Source organism: Megalobrama amblycephala, linkage group LG2 (genome assembly GCF_018812025.1).
Source record: "Megalobrama amblycephala isolate DHTTF-2021 linkage group LG2, ASM1881202v1, whole genome shotgun sequence".
Taxonomy (NCBI): Eukaryota; Metazoa; Chordata; class Actinopteri; order Cypriniformes; family Xenocyprididae; genus Megalobrama; species Megalobrama amblycephala.
Genome location: NC_063045.1, coordinates 22,710,255 through 22,728,485, shown reverse-complemented (window position 1 = coordinate 22,728,485; position 18,231 = coordinate 22,710,255). Strand labels below are relative to the sequence as shown.

Sequence of the window (18,231 nt, the reverse complement as noted above, 5' to 3'; positions counted from 1 at the left end):
TTGGGGGGTGATGAACAAGGGGGGTGTCACCATGGTACCAGGGCAAAGGGCATTCTTCCCCCTTTGCCAACTAAACTGTTGTCTGCAAACCTATTACTGCATGCCCTCTCCCCCAACCTATATACATCCCTGTCAAATCCTAATCTCCCGGAGCGTCCAGTGGACTATTTCAGCCCTCCAACACAATGGCCCTCTGTAGTTTTGCTGGCATGTAGGGACTGGCCTTCAGGATTCTAATTTTTTTTTTTCCCACGCATGAAATGATTTCCATTTTGTCTTTGGAACAGAATGGTCCATTTCAAAGACTTTTCTGGACTTTGACTGCTGAAAGGGTCCGAGTCTATTGCTAGTGAGTCTGGCGGCAGGGTTCCTGTGACCAATGCAGCTTCTTGTGCCGGACTGATCAAGGGAGGAATGCTGTGATAGGCCCCTTTTTCCACCTTTTTGAGATCAGCCCGCCATTCCTGAGAGCTGAAAGGCCGTCTTTATCCGTAACCGGAGATGAGGTTTAAGTTCTTTCATGTACCTGCCAATTTCATCTGGCTCTTTGTGAATGCTCAATGGTGGGACTGTAGTGGAAAAGTGCGGAAAGCTGAAGAGGGTCATGCTACTGACTGTACCTCCAGCCATACCTTTCAGAATAAATGATGTGCGATAAGACTTCAGGCATTCTGCAGACTTCTAATCAAAGCCTTAAAAAAAAACCTTGTCAAAAGGTGACTGGGTTTTCAGCAAGAGTAACATGAGTTCTCATCTTTAGTCAACAATTCATGTCAAAAAAGATTGACTTAAGTTTAAAACGGGAGGATTGGTGGCTTTTAAGGCACGTGTTTGGCAGGTTTTGATAATTTGATAATTTGTCTTAGATATGGAAAGTGATTTAAAGAGTGAGTGTTTATTTTTGTTGTTTTTGTTTTTTTTAAGAGCCTGTGGTCTGTGTAATGAGGTACATCAGCAGTCATTATAGATTATCCACTGGCATAAAGACAGTTCCTATTGGAAACTAACAAGTCAGGGACTCTGGACTTCAGCGACTCTTCCCAAATGGCTCTAAACCTGAGAGTAAGCACAGATTAGAGTAAGACACTAACCCCCAATGATTATATCTGTGGTGACTTGAAATGAATGGCTTATTGAATAAATGAATCTGATTTGAACATTTTTTATATATGAAAATCAATGGAGAAAGCATCCCAGCAGTTTGTTGGCCATTGATGTTCCTTGGCCTGCACACTGTCAAGTAAATATGAAATGTTTTGTTAAACATTCTCTGAAATTCCTGCTCATAACCTGAAAACACGCCTTATGTTCTATCTCCACATCCCAATGTTATTTCTCTCGGTAGTATCCATGTTTTTCTGTCAACCATGTGTCTTTGATTTTCATTTGCTGTCTTTTTAAACATTCAAGGACAGTGTTTTGTCGGCGTCTGGTTGAGACTGCAAAACAAACCTGACTTTGAAAATAGTTGTTGATTATTTGGACTTTGTTATAGGAGTAACTTTCCTGCTGGCTTTCAGAATTAATGTCCAAAAGAGATAGTGAGTTGGACCTACAGTGTTGTTGTTGTTTGGGAGTCTTCTGAAGAAGCTCCTCTCGAACCCCCACCGAACACAGGGAGTGTTAGAGAGCGTGAGAGACTGCCCCACCCCTCTCGTATCCGGTTCCCTCGTTCATAGGTTGGACATGGGGACTAGAGAGCAGTTCTCGGGGGAAATCAGCTGCATTGTATGGAGCTGCTCCCTCTTCAAATGCATAAAATCTCTAGCCCACCCTGCACTAAACCCATCCCTCTTTTCACCGCAGGCTTTTTCTTCTTCCTCTCTGAATGAAAGACCTGCATGAATAACAAACCTCTAGAGTGTAGAGCTCTCCCTATGAGACAATTCAGATGGGGTGTGCATTCCTCTGAAGTGTTTGAACCAGTCGGTCGCTATGGACTGACCCCCTGTCTCCGACCATTTCTTTCGATACTCATGGAGCAGGTTACTCTTCCAGTGCAGGGTGTTTTTTCAGGGACATGTTCGGTGATGAATGAGGCAGAGCGGGAATGAAAAGCACAGTGTGAGAGGAGAAAAGGGAGAGAAAGCTGTGAATGGTAATCAGATTAGTCTTGATCCACCTGTGTATGTGTGCATGTGGGTAAGCAAGGAGTGTGAAACATCAGCACTGGCAGAGACTGAAGATCTGGCTTATACCATTATCCTAAAGTGATTTACGGCACCATCATGATACATCACTTATTAGATAGCTTGGTATTTGAAATGGCCGTGATCTAACTGACTAATCAACATTTTAAAAATCAACTAGTGGTCAACAAGTTTATCTCTTGCACATACTTTTTTGCATCCCAACGTACTATTTTATTTTATTGTTTTGCGTCATGAGCATTTTTTTTTTTTTTTTTTTTTTTAATATTTGTCAATTTAAAAATCATTGTTTAAATGGTTTAAAAACTTATAAGGTACAAAAATAGCTTTGACAATGCATCGCAAGTCCTCTGACTGTTTTCGTCTGCTGCATCTAGCTGTTTTCAAACGCAAGAATGTGTCTTACGTAAATGCCCCCTCAGAAATTGAGGGTCAGGTACTCCTGAAATGGAAGTAGTCAGGTAAACCCTGTAGCTAGTTTTGCACATCTCTAGCTTATACCAGTAACCCATTTCAGGCCATTTGCATTTGTCGACGTGATGCATTACCCTTAAGATGTGTTGGTCAGACATGCTAGTGTTGTCTTTTGCTATTGAAATGTTTGCTAATGAATTCCTCTCTTTCTATTTCTTAACACAGGTCTTAGAGGCAGCCCCTTAACTATGGGATTTCAAAACTACTGAGGGCACTTTCACAAAAGGAGGGAAAAGAGGCGTAATCAAGAACAAAAGGAGAGGATTGAGCTTTTGAAAAGAGGATCAGTTCTTTCGGACTCTGTGGGGTGCATGCTGCCCCCTCAACTGAACGTCCTCTTTTGTGCGAGAGAAAATAAAAGCAGGCATGCGCAATAAACTGAAAGAGTTCCGGGATGGGGGACGCCCCATGTTGGGGCAGAGGGACAGGACTCTTCTGGTGCTGCTGATTGCAATGGTGCTGACAGTAACGGAAGTGCGGGCTTCCTGGGATCAGAACCCCATGGAAGTTCTAGGCGACGTAAGGCAACTGGAGGCGTCTATGCACTCAGCGGTGCTGTCGGACCTACGTGAGGCAGAAGCAGCGGTTGTGTCTGTGTCTCAGCCCAGTGGCTTCCCAGACTCCTCGGCGGTGGTGGGCAGGGTGTTCCAAATGCGGGTGCCCATCAAAGCGAAGGACTCCAGGGGCATAGTAAAGGTGAGAAGCTGTTCCTTCAAAGTGCATGGCATTCTTCAAAATGTGTTGCAAATGTATGCAAACAAATTTGTCCTCTGGTGCTCAGCGGATCGTCCCTGGTATATCAGATAGCGCCACATCAACACTCCCCAGCCAGTGTACTCAGTCAGTGCAAAAGACGTGACTTTGCCCCAAGCACTACTCAAATCTTATTCTACGCTTTCCTTATGACTGATGGACCATAAAATGTGTTGGTCCCTGTAATAACGCAATACTACTTGCAAACACGTGGTCTGCATGCTTGATGGCATAGAGCTCTCTGGGAACTGCGAGCATGGGGCACTTTACATTTAGATTAACACCATAAACAAATCTGTTTGTTTACCAAATTTTTGTGAGGGCATGCCATTTATTTTCAGCTTTTTTGTTACAATTGGTTATTTTGTTACACTTGGTGCTACAATATTTTTTTTTCTTTTTTTTTTTATAAACGAAGGATGCACTGATACCACTTTTACCAAAACAAGTCTGATATCAATACTTTCATTGCCTGTATATTCATTGTATTTGTATTTTTAAAAAAATACAGGGTAGAGAAACCAAAAGAATATGAATCAAATTAGTTTGCTTAATTCGTTTAGCAAATAGATATTTACTTGAGTTATTTTCACGCCTAATTATGCCTGTTAAAGCATATTGTATGAGCTTCTGTTACTTTCACTGTTCATTCTATTGCTCTGTCATATTTTCTTTCATTTAATAGCACATTGAATATTTAGAGCTTCTCCAGCAGGGCTTAACGCTAAGGATATTTTTTCTACTGGCCCTTCAGATTTTTGGATACCAGTGAAACATCACAATTTTCAGGTACAGAAATTGAATAAAGTTATCAAATGTCAAATAACACAGCATAGTCTTAACTTTTAATAATGATTAATAATCTATTAATCATTAAAGTTACAAAAGTCATTCAGTCAAGACCAGTCATTATACATAAATCATGTAACTGCTCATGTTTTTACTTGCGTATACGATTTAGTTTTAATCCAAATGACGCATACTGAGTGTGCTGTAGCAACCTAGAGCATACAGCAGAAGTGTGCTCTCTCTTTACCATCAGTTGACGTTAATAATATGCTCCTCGTTTTATTTTCTTTGCTATTAACATATCCGACCAAACCACAAACTTTCCAGTGATGTCTATAAAAAAAAAAAAGGGATGCGCTCAATCCACTCCATGTGATTCATTTATTAACTTGCAAACAGCATGCTATGAGTGAATTATTTTTTTTTTTTTATTTTTTTTTTTATTCTGTACACTCTACACATGCCGGGTGGTATTGTTTTTCGGTATCGGAGCATCCCTCGTATAAACCCCAACAAGGTGTGTGTCTGTCTTCTGTCAGCTAGCATTTCTTGTTTTCTGAAAACCAAGCAATGCGCTAATGGTACAAACACAATGCAGCCCTGACCAGGCACCTTTTGTTGACCACCCAACAGTTGATGAGATATTTTTAACCAACCAGTCCATGTCAACTGTTGTTAAAAGCTTGACCCCTGTCTGAATCTGTTCATTGTGTTTCTCTGTCTCGTCTAAATGTTGGGCGGCTCTCCCAGGCCTTCTGTGTAATCCTACATTCACTGGATCATTTCTGCCCTGTCAAGCGCATTTTTTAAGTTGAAACCACAAACCCCTTTGTGCACTTTCGGAAAATCTGTCTTGACAGCTGTGCCAAAGAATCTAACGCCCAACAGTTAAAGCTGCCTACAGCTGTTCCCTTCCATAGCCATTCAGACCTGTCCAAACTAATAGCCTACAATGAACTTCCCCTTTCATTCCTTAACAGCATTTAGCATCAGCTTTGCAAACTATAAATAATTTTGAAGTCTCAAAAAAATAGAGAGCCAGGACAAAAATGAATTACAACTATAGAGCAGTGTTTTACTACTTGGGGGTGGTGGTACGTGCAAACTGTGCAACAAAAACTGGCCACTGAAATGGTAGAGTGTTAGTTAGTTGCTTAGTTGCCCTAAAATGGATAGGGATGCAACGATCCAATACTCGGCAACGGTATCGGCTCTGATGCTGCCTTTTTTGCCATTTTATTAAGCGTGCACACAGTAAATGGATTTTACTGGTATCTGTCATATCTATTATATCTTGTTGCCCCATTAAAAAGCTTCACAATACATTTAAAATAAATCTTGGAATTTTATAGTACTTATTTTCTATAAATATATATTGTATATATTTTCCTGAATATATTTTACAAATAGAATAGTAATTTAGTTTTTATTTTAACATTTTACCATATTTAGCATTAGACTTTCACTTATTCTTTTCACTAAATGTTTAGATTTTATACAAATTGTGCACCCAAGATTTTTTTTTTAAATTACTTTTCCTGTTGTATTGTCATAATATACAATTGCATATATTTATTCAGTTGTTGTTTTTCTCTATAGTAGTGTGTATTGTTAAAAGAGTGATCATCAGTTCTACACAAAGAGGTATAGATATTGCACAGTGATCAGGAAAAAAACAGCACTGATATTGTATCAGTTTGTATATTAGTAATATATAATGTAATGTATTGTAATGTAATATAATGTAATATATAAATATATATAAATATATAAATTGGTGTATAGTATTGCAGTAGGTCTTTGCTGTTAATTCTATAGTATCTGAAATCAGTCACGTCCAAAGCCCTCTGTTCACACCAGACCCATCAGCATGATTTCCACGAAATACTTGGACCCTCAGATATTCATAAATAACCTACTGTGCAAAAGATCCTTTTGAAGTTACTGACCTACTTCATGCTTTTACATTTCTAGCCTCCATTTTATCAAAAAGGAACCAAGGGGATATGCTTAAAAGAGAGAAGAGCCAAGCTCATCTTAAAAAAATCCCTTTGTCCTGTTTTGAACATAAATAAAAAAAGCACACAGCTCTAGTCTTAAATGCCAAAGCCAATTGACGAATGCTCAATCGTCTCGATAAATAGAGGCAGATGTTTTAGTTGCTGCTAATGTTGTTTCTTTTTGAATGAAAGAAACGGCAAGCTTCTCTCTCCCTTGTCTTTTCATTTCTCTGAATTCCTCTCCTCCTGATCCTTCACTCTCGTCCGTGATGGCAGGATTCTTCGTATTCTCCCCAGCCCCTCCCTTTTTCAGCACAAAGACTGGCACTGAAACCTAATTAGCCTCAGCAGTGAGGCAGTGGAAAGTTGTATTCCTGCAGCTGATAATAAAATGCCTTTGGAAATATGAGTCACTTTATGTTGACTGGGAGATGTATGTAACTCAAGATCACTCCATTTAGGGCTTGTGGATGCTTATTCACATTTATTTGTTATGATACTGTCTGCATAGCAACCAGCTTTTGCGGTGCCAGTGTCATTGCAGGCTAGAATTACTTTGCCACACCACTGGCCTTTCACAGTCTTATGCAGTCTTGACAAGTCTTTCGTTTTCAGTAAAAAAAAATAAAAAAAAATGGTCCTATAATTCCTCATTTTAGGTGGGTTTGGAAACAAAGGGAGCAAAACACAGCCCTCGGCTTGTGTGAATGAATCGACAGAGGAACCTGTCATGCGGTTCCTGCTATGTCCACTAGAGGGCAGTTAGGGGTTGACTAGTTAAGTGTCCTTGACTGTTCTCCTTGTGATTGTTTCAGGAAATGGAGCTCTGTGGATTTATACCATAAATAAGCCCCTCTTTTAGTATTTATCCCTCTTTATTCAGGTCCTTATTTTGCAGAAGCCCTGGTGGGTCCTATCAAATAGGTCCTATGTTGAATTCAAATGTCTAGTTACTGCATATGCCCATCTGTCCGCCACAAATGACACGGCCCAAGGAGCTGTAATTTTCCCTCTTTCATAACGTGACAGTGTTTCGATACCGATCCACGTTAAAGAATACTGCTTGCCATTCATGAGTTTTATCTTCACTGCCCTTTTTTTTTTTTTTTTTTTTTTTTTTTCACATCTACTGTTTTCTCCTTTGTTCATGGTTGTTCTGCAGCATGGATCAAAAGCTGACATTCCCTCCTCACTGAATAGCAATTTAAAGTTTTGTCATAAACAAACAGCAGGTCTCCCGGTGAGCCTTTATTCTGTTACCTTTTCTTTCCCTGTCTGAAAAATGTCAGCAAACAGAATCGGCATTCATTTGATAGCTTTCATTTACCTAGATGAAGGTAGAAGAAATGGACTGCCATTGGCAACTTGAAGACCGTTTTGATTTCTGCTACACGGGCAGCTCGGTCGCACATTTTGCAAATCCCTCTCTCTAGTGACCTGAGCACACCCCACATTTCATTTGTAATTTTCGGCAGAAAAATGGGTCATGTTCCACAGTCCGCTGAAAAAGGCCTGCCGTTTTCCCTAGGTAAAAGTGGGTTATTTTCAAAGATCAGTCTGTCGTCATTCTGTCTCAAAATTAGGAGTGCAAGTGCTTCGCTCCTGAAAATGTTATGTTTTTTTTTCTTATTATTATTATTTAAAGAAGCATGTGTAAATGTATTCAGAGACCAAGATGAGTAGAGTTGCATGAATTTTTAACCAAAGAAAATGGGTTAGTCATTTCTTGTAAACATCATCTTGGCCAAACTAAAGGGCTCTTCAAATGTTTCAAGCCGGTTCCCTCATCGCCGCCTTTGTCTCCTTTTCTCTCTCTAATATCACAAAGACATGCCTGAGCCTACTCCTTCAGAACTATGAATCTTATCTTTTCAGCTGTCTTCATATCCCAACAATGGGATCTATTCTTCTTGCAGACTCCCCCACAAGCATGCTCTAACAATGAGCAGCTTTATTCGACCCACAACGAAGGGAGTTTCGATTCATCCATGTAATTCCTTCATTTCAGGTGGAAAAAGTATATTCTTCTCATTAGGTCTTTTAAAATTATAATATTACAACCCTATCACTGAGGTCCTAGGGTTTGTTAAAGGGATAGTTCAGGTAAAATTTTGTCATAAATTTCTCACTGTCATGTTTTTCCGCACCTTCTTGACTTTCTTTCTCCTGTGGAGCATAACAGGTTTAATAAAATGTTAAAAACTGACAGTCGCCATTCACATTCCTTGTATGGAAAAAGATTGAGTGAAACTGAGGCTGTCGTACTGCTTAAAGGTGCTAAAGAGGATGTTTTGTTTTATACATTTTTGCAATATTACTTGAAACTATCTTTACTAACTGATAAAAGACTATTTATTAGGTGCACTGAAAGGAATAATATTAATATACATCATCTGTGCACGAGGTAGGGCCTTAAAAACATCAGCCAATCGTTTACGCGATCATCGCGTAAATGATTGGCCCTCTGGCTTGTCAATCACTGCCGTGACGTTCCTTGTGAGAGACGTGCGCGGATTGGCCCTCTGCCTTGTCAATCACTGCTATGACGTTCCTTGTGAGAGACGAGCGTGGCTGCGCGCTCCAGTAACTTTCCACACTCCACAGGCGCCGCATGCAATGTTTTTGTCCGGAGACAGGAGTAACAACTGCAGATTATGAGTTACATGCGGTGAGTCCGACATAATGAATCCACTAACACAACACAGTGAATGCCGGTGGTAAACACTCGTGTTCCAATACGAGTGTTTACGAGTTTTGGGAGGCGTTCCTTCGAAGGAGGGGGGTTGTTCTTACGCATGCTCTCATTTCAAAAACTCAGTAACAGTCTTTGGTTTCTCAGTCGACGAAAAGATCCTCTTTAGCACCTTTAACATGACCGTTTGTTCTTAAAAAGGTTTGAAACAACATGAGGGTGAGTAAATGATGACAATTTTCATTTTTAGATACCCTGTTGGTCCATTGGTTTTGTGGCCCTGGGATCTGTGGAAGGAATATTTTCTTTCCCATTCTACATGTGCCATTCAGAAGCATCCCAGCAGGCTTGCCGCAGCAATTGAAATATGAAAGAAAAAAACAACTCCCTAATATTCTTGTTGTTGACATTCTCTCTGCACTCATTTCTGCCTTTCCTTGCTTTCTTCACTTAAGTCAAGAGAAACATGCCTTTGGCAGAAGTTATACTGTCTTTAGTGTGGGTTGCATGAATCATCACTATGGAAACTATGTGGTTCCCTAAATGTCAGTGTGTGTGGCAGTGGCTGTGTGTGTTGCCACTGATGCTCTAGTTTCAGAAGTCGGCGTTGAAGACTTGCCTTAACCTTCCATTTTATTCTAAACCAATGTCTGAAAAGGCACAAAGTAGACACATGCCATCTGTACCATATGTTTCATTGCAGGAATGCTATCAATTTGACTATAAACAGAATAAGTAAGGTATTTTTTGTCAATGCTGTATATCTATTAGATGTTGCTGGTTGCTTGGTTTTTACAGATAATGATGATAATGATAATTTTCACCAGATAATGAGGTGAAAAGTAAATACAGATGCAGTGGCATTGCCGAATCAATTCTCTAATTGAAGGATAATTCCACAATTGATCGTAGTTTGACACATTCTGTAATTGATAGCTATGGCCCATTTCTGTGTTTTAAAGGAATAGTTCACCCAAAAATAAAAATTCTGCCATTATTTATTCATTTATGTGATTCCAGTTCTGTTTGACATTCATTCATGGAATACAAAAGATGTTCAGCAGAATGTTCACACCACACTTTTCCATACAATGTAAAATAATTGGGGTGGACATCAAGACTGAAAAAAAAAAAAAAAAAAAAAAAAAAAAAAAAAACATAGTCCAAACAAGTTATACGATAGCTTAGTATGATAACTAAGTTGTCATTTCACTTTATGGTTTATGGCCCCTCATAAGGTGTCATATTTAATAATATGCGGAAGCAAATATGATTTGAGAGCTGCTACTGTGTAAATTATGACAGAATTGTAATTTTTGCATGTTAACCCTTTATGCCCTCAAAATACCACTGTTCTGTGCAAGCTAAGTACCATTTGAAGTGCAGCAGTGTTGATGTTTCAAGCACACTATCAATCAACAAGACTATAGATCAGCCTATAATTAGACTCCCACCTGAATTATTAATGTCTCTAAGCGATCAAATAGGTTCACAACTCGCATACATGCTTTGACTGGTTGATAGGAATATTCAAAAGCAGGACTGCAAAAGCCAGAGAGGGGTGTGGTTCTGGTGGATTTTTGTCTAAACCTTTTTTGTGTCTAAACCTCAATTGGAGAAAAAAAAAAAAGAAAGAAGGAAGGGGGAAAAGCCTAGTTGCTGATACCATTGCTCCCTTAGTGACTGTTATGTTCTGGTTTGAGTTTTAATGACCCAACCCATGAGCACTGGCTCTACATAATGTATGAACCAGGATGTATTAACAATCAAATTAAGGGGCTGGAAGCACAGGGTGTATTTTTGAATTTGCAAAGAGACTTATGTTAATGGATCATCGCAATGCCATTGATTCATTATCGGTTATTTTTGACTGAGAGCTCATTGAATGGCTCTCCAGCTGGTGGAGAATCTCATGCTGCAGGGAGCTCTATCCCACTCTGAGAGCACTCATTCATTATAGTCTTCACTCCTCCTGTCTTACTGAATTTGAAGATACTGAATCTGTGCTCACAACCAGGAAAGATTGAATACAAAAACTAAAAATGATGTGTCATTTGAGAGACAACTTCGATTTATGTGATTAGTCACATTATAAAGTGGGATTTACTTTGAGGTTTTACATGTTTTACTTGGCAGTGCATATCTGGCATCACTGTAAGCTCATTTGTCTTGTTAAATTTCAGATGCGAGTCATTCAGTTGCAGTAATCGTTATTTCTCTTCCCATTTTACAGATCACAGAAGCAAGCAAGGATGTGCTCCCAGCATGGTTGCATTGGGATGCAGAGATTGGCACACTTCAAGGCCTTCCTCTTGAGACAGACAAGGGCGTTCACTACATATCTGTTTCTGTTTCCAATGAGAGCCAAGTCTCCCAAAGCCCAGATGTGTTCTCCATTGAGGTGCACCCAGAGGAGCATGCTGATACAGACCCTTTTCAGCTTGCAATCCAGCAATCAGCCAGCAATGTTGTCCAACCTTTCATCTGTGGCAATGAGGAGCCCGTTACTGTGCTTACGGTCATTCTGGATGCTGACCTTACAAAGATGAGTTCAAAGCAGAGGGTGGAACTACTTGCAAACATGAAAAAGTTCTCTGGCATGGGGCTTCAGCACATGAAGATTTTGCCTGTGGTCAACAACCGTTTGTTTGACATGTCTGCTTTCATGGCAGGACCGGGAAATGCCAAGAAGGTGGTTGAAAATGGAGCCCTTTTGTCCTGGAAACTTGGCTGCAGTCTGGATCAAAGCAGCATTCCTGATATTAGTAGTGTTCAGGTTCCGGCAAAAGAGGGGACCATGTCTGCACAGTTGGGGTATCCAGTCGTTGGATGGCATATCGCTAACAAAAAGCCCCATATACCCAAAAGGGTGCGAAGGCAGCTCAACAACACCCCCACTCCCATTCCCTCATTACTCCCCCCAACAGCTTACCCTGAGCCCCCCATCCGTATTGTTCCTACACCAACCTCTCCTTCTATTGCTCCTACCTCAGACAGTTCTGCCCCACCTGTTCGTGGTCCTGTCCCACTTCCTGTGAAACCTACCATTCGAAACAAAGATCCTATTGCCTACACTCCAACCTTGGGCCCCCCTCAGCCAACACGTGTAATGGAGACCACCAGCACTATCGGCATCCAGCCCACCATGACCAGGCCTGTATATGTTGGAACCTCTGTGACCCCAGCAACACCCACCACCAGGAAACCGACAAAAAGACCTACAAAGAAACCCAAGACAACACCAGTACCAAAAGAACCCAAGTCCACCACAGCCAAGCCACCAAGACGCACCACTCCCTCGGTTATTGTAATTGATGGCAATATAAAACCTCAGCTGCGTAACCCAATCGATCAGGTGAATGCCTACGTCGGCACCTACTTTGAGGTGAAGGTTCCATCTGATACATTTTTCGACAAAGAGGATGGAACTACAGATAAGTTAAGGCTCACCTTGCGCAAGGGCAATGATGTGGTTGGGGATGATTCCTGGATACAGTTCAATAGCACAAGCCAGTTGCTGTATGGATTACCAGACCAGGAGCATGAAGGGAAACATGAGTATTTCATGCAAGCGACTGATAAAGGAGGTCTCTATGCAGTAGATGCCTTTGAGGTCCGTGTCAATCGATGGGGAACCAGTGTTAAGCCACCAGTGTTGTTTACTGCCGTATTTGACGGGGATGCACGTACAGTTACCAATGACATTCACAAAAAGATCCTTCTTGTCAAGAAACTGGCCCAATCTTTCGGTGATCGTAACAGCAGCACTGTTACGCTAAAGAACATCACCAAGGGCTCCATCATAGTGGAATGGACCAACAACAGCCTTCAGCAAAACCCCTGCCCCAAGGAGCAAATACAGTTTTTGAGCAGAAGAATCTCTGATCTTGAGGGTAGACCTTCTTTACAATTTAATAATATCATGGCACCAGACTTCGTGGCATCAAATATCACTGTCAGAGGCACAGGAAGCTGCCGTAACTTCATGTTTGTACCGTTAGGTGAGATCCCAGATCCGACCCAATCTCCTGTTACTCCTGCTGTGGGTGCGGGAAGACAGAGCACTGATGATGTTTATCTTCACACCGTCATACCAGCAGTGGTGGTTGCAGCTATTTTGCTGATTGCCGGAATCATTGCCATGATTTGCTATCGCAAGAAGCGCAAAGGCAAGCTCACTATCGAAGATCAAGCAACTTTCATCAAGAAAGGAGTGCCCATTATTTTTGCGGATGAGCTCGATGACTCTAAGCCACCCCCATCTTCCAGCATGCCCCTTATCCTTCAAGAGGAAAAGCCTCCGCTTCCTCCACCAGAGTATCCCAACATGGCTAGTCCAGAGACAACACCTCTGAACCAGGACCTTTTGGGAGAGTACATACCTCTACATGATGAGGATCCTAATGCCCCTCCTTACCAGCCACCACCACCCTTCTCTGTCCCAATGGAGGGGAAAGGATCCCGCCCTAAGAACATGACCCCGTACAGATCTCCTCCCCCTTACGTGCCACCCTAATGTTTGCTGAAACCTCCGGAGCAGGAGGATGGGGAACTTTTGTAGTTCCACACCAGTGTGTTGTCTCTTTGCATTATGGGATTTTTAGAAGGGGGGCACTGCAAATTGGGGTTTTGGGTTTGAATGTGATGGGATGGTTTTTGTTAAACAGGACTCTTAAAGAGATGTGGGAGGGTGGGGTGAGTGGATAGTCTGCAAAGGACAGCAAGAACAACCTCAGCCTCTGACTACTCTGGTTATTGCTAAACTGTTGGGGATGTACCCTCCAGTCCTGGCGCTTTTGTGTCTAGATGGGCTTTATTATTATAAACTAATTATTGGTTTTGTTTTATTTTTTTATTTTATTTTATTTTATTTTTTTTTCCTTTTTGACTCAGAATCAAACTCCTTGCCTAACAGCACTCTTTCTATCTTCTGAATTCGTTAATCTTGAATAATATAAGCGGACAATAAAGCTGACTGCAGGTGCAAAAGGTTTCATAGAGAAATTCAATAACAGAAGGGGAATAAAAGAATGGCCTTGAGAGACTTGGACAGCCATGCAGACAGTTTTGTGGGATGTCGATTCATTATGGTTTTGCCTTTTAACACAAAATTAAACTGTTTATATTGTTATTCACATGTCTAGTTAAATCACTACAAGAGGTAGCCAAAATGAAAGATTTGTTTAATCCACTGTATATTTGAAAGTTATGCTAGAACATCTTTAATTTTTATTATATATATTTTTATTACTTTTTTAAAGTATCACACTGAGAACACTATTTTCCACCCCTAAATTCTGGAAAAAAAAATTAAATCACTGAGTGAACATATCGCAGAGTGTGTTCTGACTTGAGATATGTGCTATAGTTTCTTGCCAGACATGTGAAACTTTTGGAGGAGGTAATCTCATGAGTGAGTCGTCTATGCAGATTCTGCCTATGACCTGGTAGGCTGAAGCCCAGTATTGATCTCACTTAATCATATTTCCCATAGGTCATTAAGAAATCTTGTGATTTAATTGGATATACAGATTGGCGGGGTCTTCGCATCCTTAATTCTCTTATAAAACAGCAGGAACAATGTTCAGCACCCTCAAGTCAAAACCACCAATATACTGTTTCACCAGTTAAACTCAAGCTACTGACAGTCATTGAGACAGATTGCTCAATTTCAAAGACTTGATTTAATCAGAACAAGCTCTGGTTTCAGATGATTTGTAGTTTCTTTGTTTCTTTTTCTTTTATTTTTATGTTATGTTATTTTTAAAAATATATATATATATTTCAGTGATGATTATGGAGTATATGCCTTGGATCTACTCAAAATAATTCTAAATAAAGACTGAAGATTTTGATAATGGTGACCCATCCTCTACACGACAGCATTGTTTATTAAATGTCATGTCATAATTATATATATTTGCAGTTGAATGCCATATTTTGCCTTGGTGGTATCGCAGCAAGTGTCTTCTGTACATAATATTCTGCCTGTGGATATAACTGTATTTATAGTCCAAACGTGTGTAAATCAGATATGGTTTAAAAAAAAAAAAAAAAAAAAAAAAGAAATAGAGAAAAAAATATTACCGTTTTGTTTTAGATGAGGGGTGATTATTTTTTATATATATAGTGATGGTTATTAAAAAGTCTTTGCGCAAGACCTGGAATAGAAGGAGCGAAAAGATCTGGTTTCATTTACAAAATCATCAAAAAAAAACCTAGGGAAAAAAAAGAGAAAATCATGATCTAATTTTTTATAAAGTTTTTGATACAGCCTCAAATTGTTTATTAAGAAGAATCAATATATAGTGTACTGCAATTTGTAAATCTTTAGTCTTGGTAATTGATTCATTATATAGCTTTTCCTCAAGGGTCTTTTTTAGGTGGTTCTCTTTAAGTTTGCTTTAAATTTATTTAACAAAATAGAAAAGGTGGACTGTGTTGTCAGGAAAAATGTTGCCCTTTGTAATAGTTTTTTTTTTTTTTTTCCTCTGATTTATGTTTTACGCTCATTTGTTTTGAGGTTTGATTTCAAAAGTGACATTTGCAATAATAAAGGTGTGGCATAGTCGCGGCTGCAGTATGAGTAGTCTGCAAGATATGTGTGATACCTCCTCACATCTGAATTGTTTTGCCACGTAGGGGTTATGTATGGATGTATTTTTGGGGTGTAATCGTAACACTTCTTTTTTTTTTTTTTTTTTTTTTTTATGCTTCCATTTAGCCTTTTAGATTTTTTTTTTTCAGTAAACCAAAATCCATTGAGGTTTGATTTCATGTTTCTTTCGTACATACCAGCAGTTTGAAGGTGGAAATGTTGGTCTTGCAAAGATACAGTAGGATAGTAGGATTGAGGTACAAAAACATTGAAACATTGAAACACGTCATCTTGGTGCGGCATTGACAAACTGCAAAAATAATTTTCCTAATCAGTTTTTTTTTTTTCTTCTTCTTTTTTCTCAAAGAAGCAAATTTGTGTATTTTGTTAGATTAGTATTTGAAACTAAAATTTAAACAATTTGTCAGTAAGGTAAGAAAAAGGCTAATATCGTACACAATTTTGCTTCTCGAGTAAATATATCTTTCCTTTTTACAGGAATACAAAATCAGCGAGGAAACGGATTCTTTTTTCAATGTTATAATACATTATTTACAGTATACATTTATGTAGCAATGAGTCTGTTGCAGTAAAGCTACTGCTTTCTCATTAGCACAACTCTGAATAAATATTTTAGTTGGAAAAACCAAAGATGCAGATTACAAAATGGATGTTGTTTGCTAATGTCTGCTGCTTTAGTTAAAATTGTTGTCTTTTCATTGATTCATTTTTTTAACAGTTTTGAGTTAACAGAATGATGAATAAGTAAAAAAACACAATAGTTTCCCCTTTTTAAGAATGTTTGTTTTTCCTATAAAGTACAAGCTCAGTGTTGTAAGTCAATGAAGAATATGACATATATTCAATTTTCACAAACATTGAGCTAAGGATGAATTTAATCTCTCACAATATTCTTTTTCTTTGCACAGACATGTCTAGATTTTTTTTTAAATGTGAAATCAAGTCAGCCTTACATGTTTTTACAGTATTTCAGCCTGCAGAAAACATTTCATCTGCAGTTTGTTTGATTTTATAATTACTGTATTACTATAACTTTAATCCTTAAAAGTGGAATACCATGCTTTTATGTTTGATATGGATTATACAAGAGGGGGAAATGGTCAGTATGTTTTGTGTATATGAGTTTTGTTTCTTTTCATTTTTAACATTTTGTCCAAGTTTTATCAATATTTCAAAGTGTGCAAGCTGTATTGCAAAGAGAAGCTGAGTTGACAAAAGATTGACGTTGAACATTTAAGCAATTCGTTTCTAAAGGTGCTGAGGTTGACCTTGGGGGCCAGGTGTAACAAATGACAGTGATGTGTTAAATGAGACACCTTTTGAGATCTGACAATACACAGATTCTGTGAAGTGCAACCTAGTAAAGAATTCTACACCAACGTAAAACCACTTTATTCATTCTCTTTCATGTTAAACAGCGTTGGTTAATTTATACCACCAAACACTGTATGTTTGAATCTTGTATTAAAAAGTGTTCTCACCGGTAATGTGTGTGGGTTCTTTGATAATTCATTATTGAGAGATTTGCGATGATATGCATGAGAAGTTCATGCATATCATTGCATGTAAAGTCCTTGTAACCATATCATTCATATTTTCGGGATTAAAGGAATGTTCTGGGTTCAAACAACTAGGATATATTAACAGGTTATATGATTATTAACACTGAATATAATTTGACTTGTGGCTAAGTTTGTTAAAACGAACAAAAATCATAGTTGCAGTAATGCACAATACCTACACTGGAAGGCTATATATGGAAATACAACAGTCAGGTTCCGGAAGTAAAAATGCCATTAATTTTCATGTTGTTAACCAATAGTTAACAGCCCGCATTATTTCAACTTGGTCTTAAAAAAAAATCATCTTTAGCTTTGGGAAATTGATGACAAACTACATTAACCATGATGCTGTGCTAGAAAATTGCACAAATCAGAAACAAACAAAACATGCCAAAAGATCTCATTAGCTCCGCCCAGTCCCATGAAGCACCTCAAATGATGAGCTGCTCTTCCTATATATATATATCAAAGTTTGTAAATGAGTAGTTTTATATTTCTCCATTGTTTTTAATTCGATTATGCTGTTTGCAATTCTTCATGGGATTGTAGTTCTTTGGGCGGGCACTGTTGCACTCTATTAGTGAATGGGAGCCATTTTCATGAATAGTTAAGTCACATCCATTAATGGTACTTTTTAAAATTGTTTGTGCAGAAATGGCCAAGTTTACAAAATGAAGTAGAAATCAATATTTTCTGAAGTAACTGGCTACATTTCACAACTCAAGATGTATTGAACATATAACATTTCTTTAATTCTGGTTTCGCGTATACGGTTTCCATTTCACATCACTTTTGGAATTTCCCAGTGTCTCTTTTTTTTTTTTTTTTTTTTTTTTTTTTTTTTATATTTACAGCATTTTTTTCAAAGGATCCTCCTCAGCAAGACCCCTCATTACCATCAAAGAACATGAACCCTCCAGCAAGTGACCTTTTGTGTAGAGCACTCTTCATAAAACCCTTTCGTTTTTGAGGATCTGAAGCACCCTCAATGGCATCACGGCCTTTAAAACCTCCTGACAGCTGGAGATCAAGAAGAGAGCCCACATTTTTCTTTTCATTTACTGCTCATCTATCACAAACAAGATTCACCTGTTCTTCGAGATAAATTATACACGCTATACCTGTTACGTTCCCTTTGTCTTAATTTAGAATAAGGAACAAAGTAGACAAGGTGTCTCTCTTGTCAGACAAA

At 38.9% G+C, this 18,231-nt stretch overlaps 1 protein-coding gene across 2 annotated transcripts in view; it reads left to right on the top strand.

The window, feature by feature from the left end:
- Nucleotides 1-16,964, top strand: part of dag1 (dystroglycan 1) — a 40,274-nt gene extending 23,310 nt beyond the window's left edge. For both annotated transcript variants that reach the window (XM_048167061.1, XM_048167051.1), the window contains exons 2-3: nt 2,790-3,320; nt 11,092-16,964. In XM_048167061.1, coding sequence (XP_048023018.1) covers nt 2,991-3,320; nt 11,092-13,374 — 2,613 coding nt within the window. In that variant the 5' untranslated portion in view covers nt 2,790-2,990 and the 3' untranslated portion in view covers nt 13,375-16,964. The remainder of the gene's footprint in view (nt 1-2,789; nt 3,321-11,091) is intronic.
- Nucleotides 16,965-18,231: the final 1,267 nt, after the last annotated feature.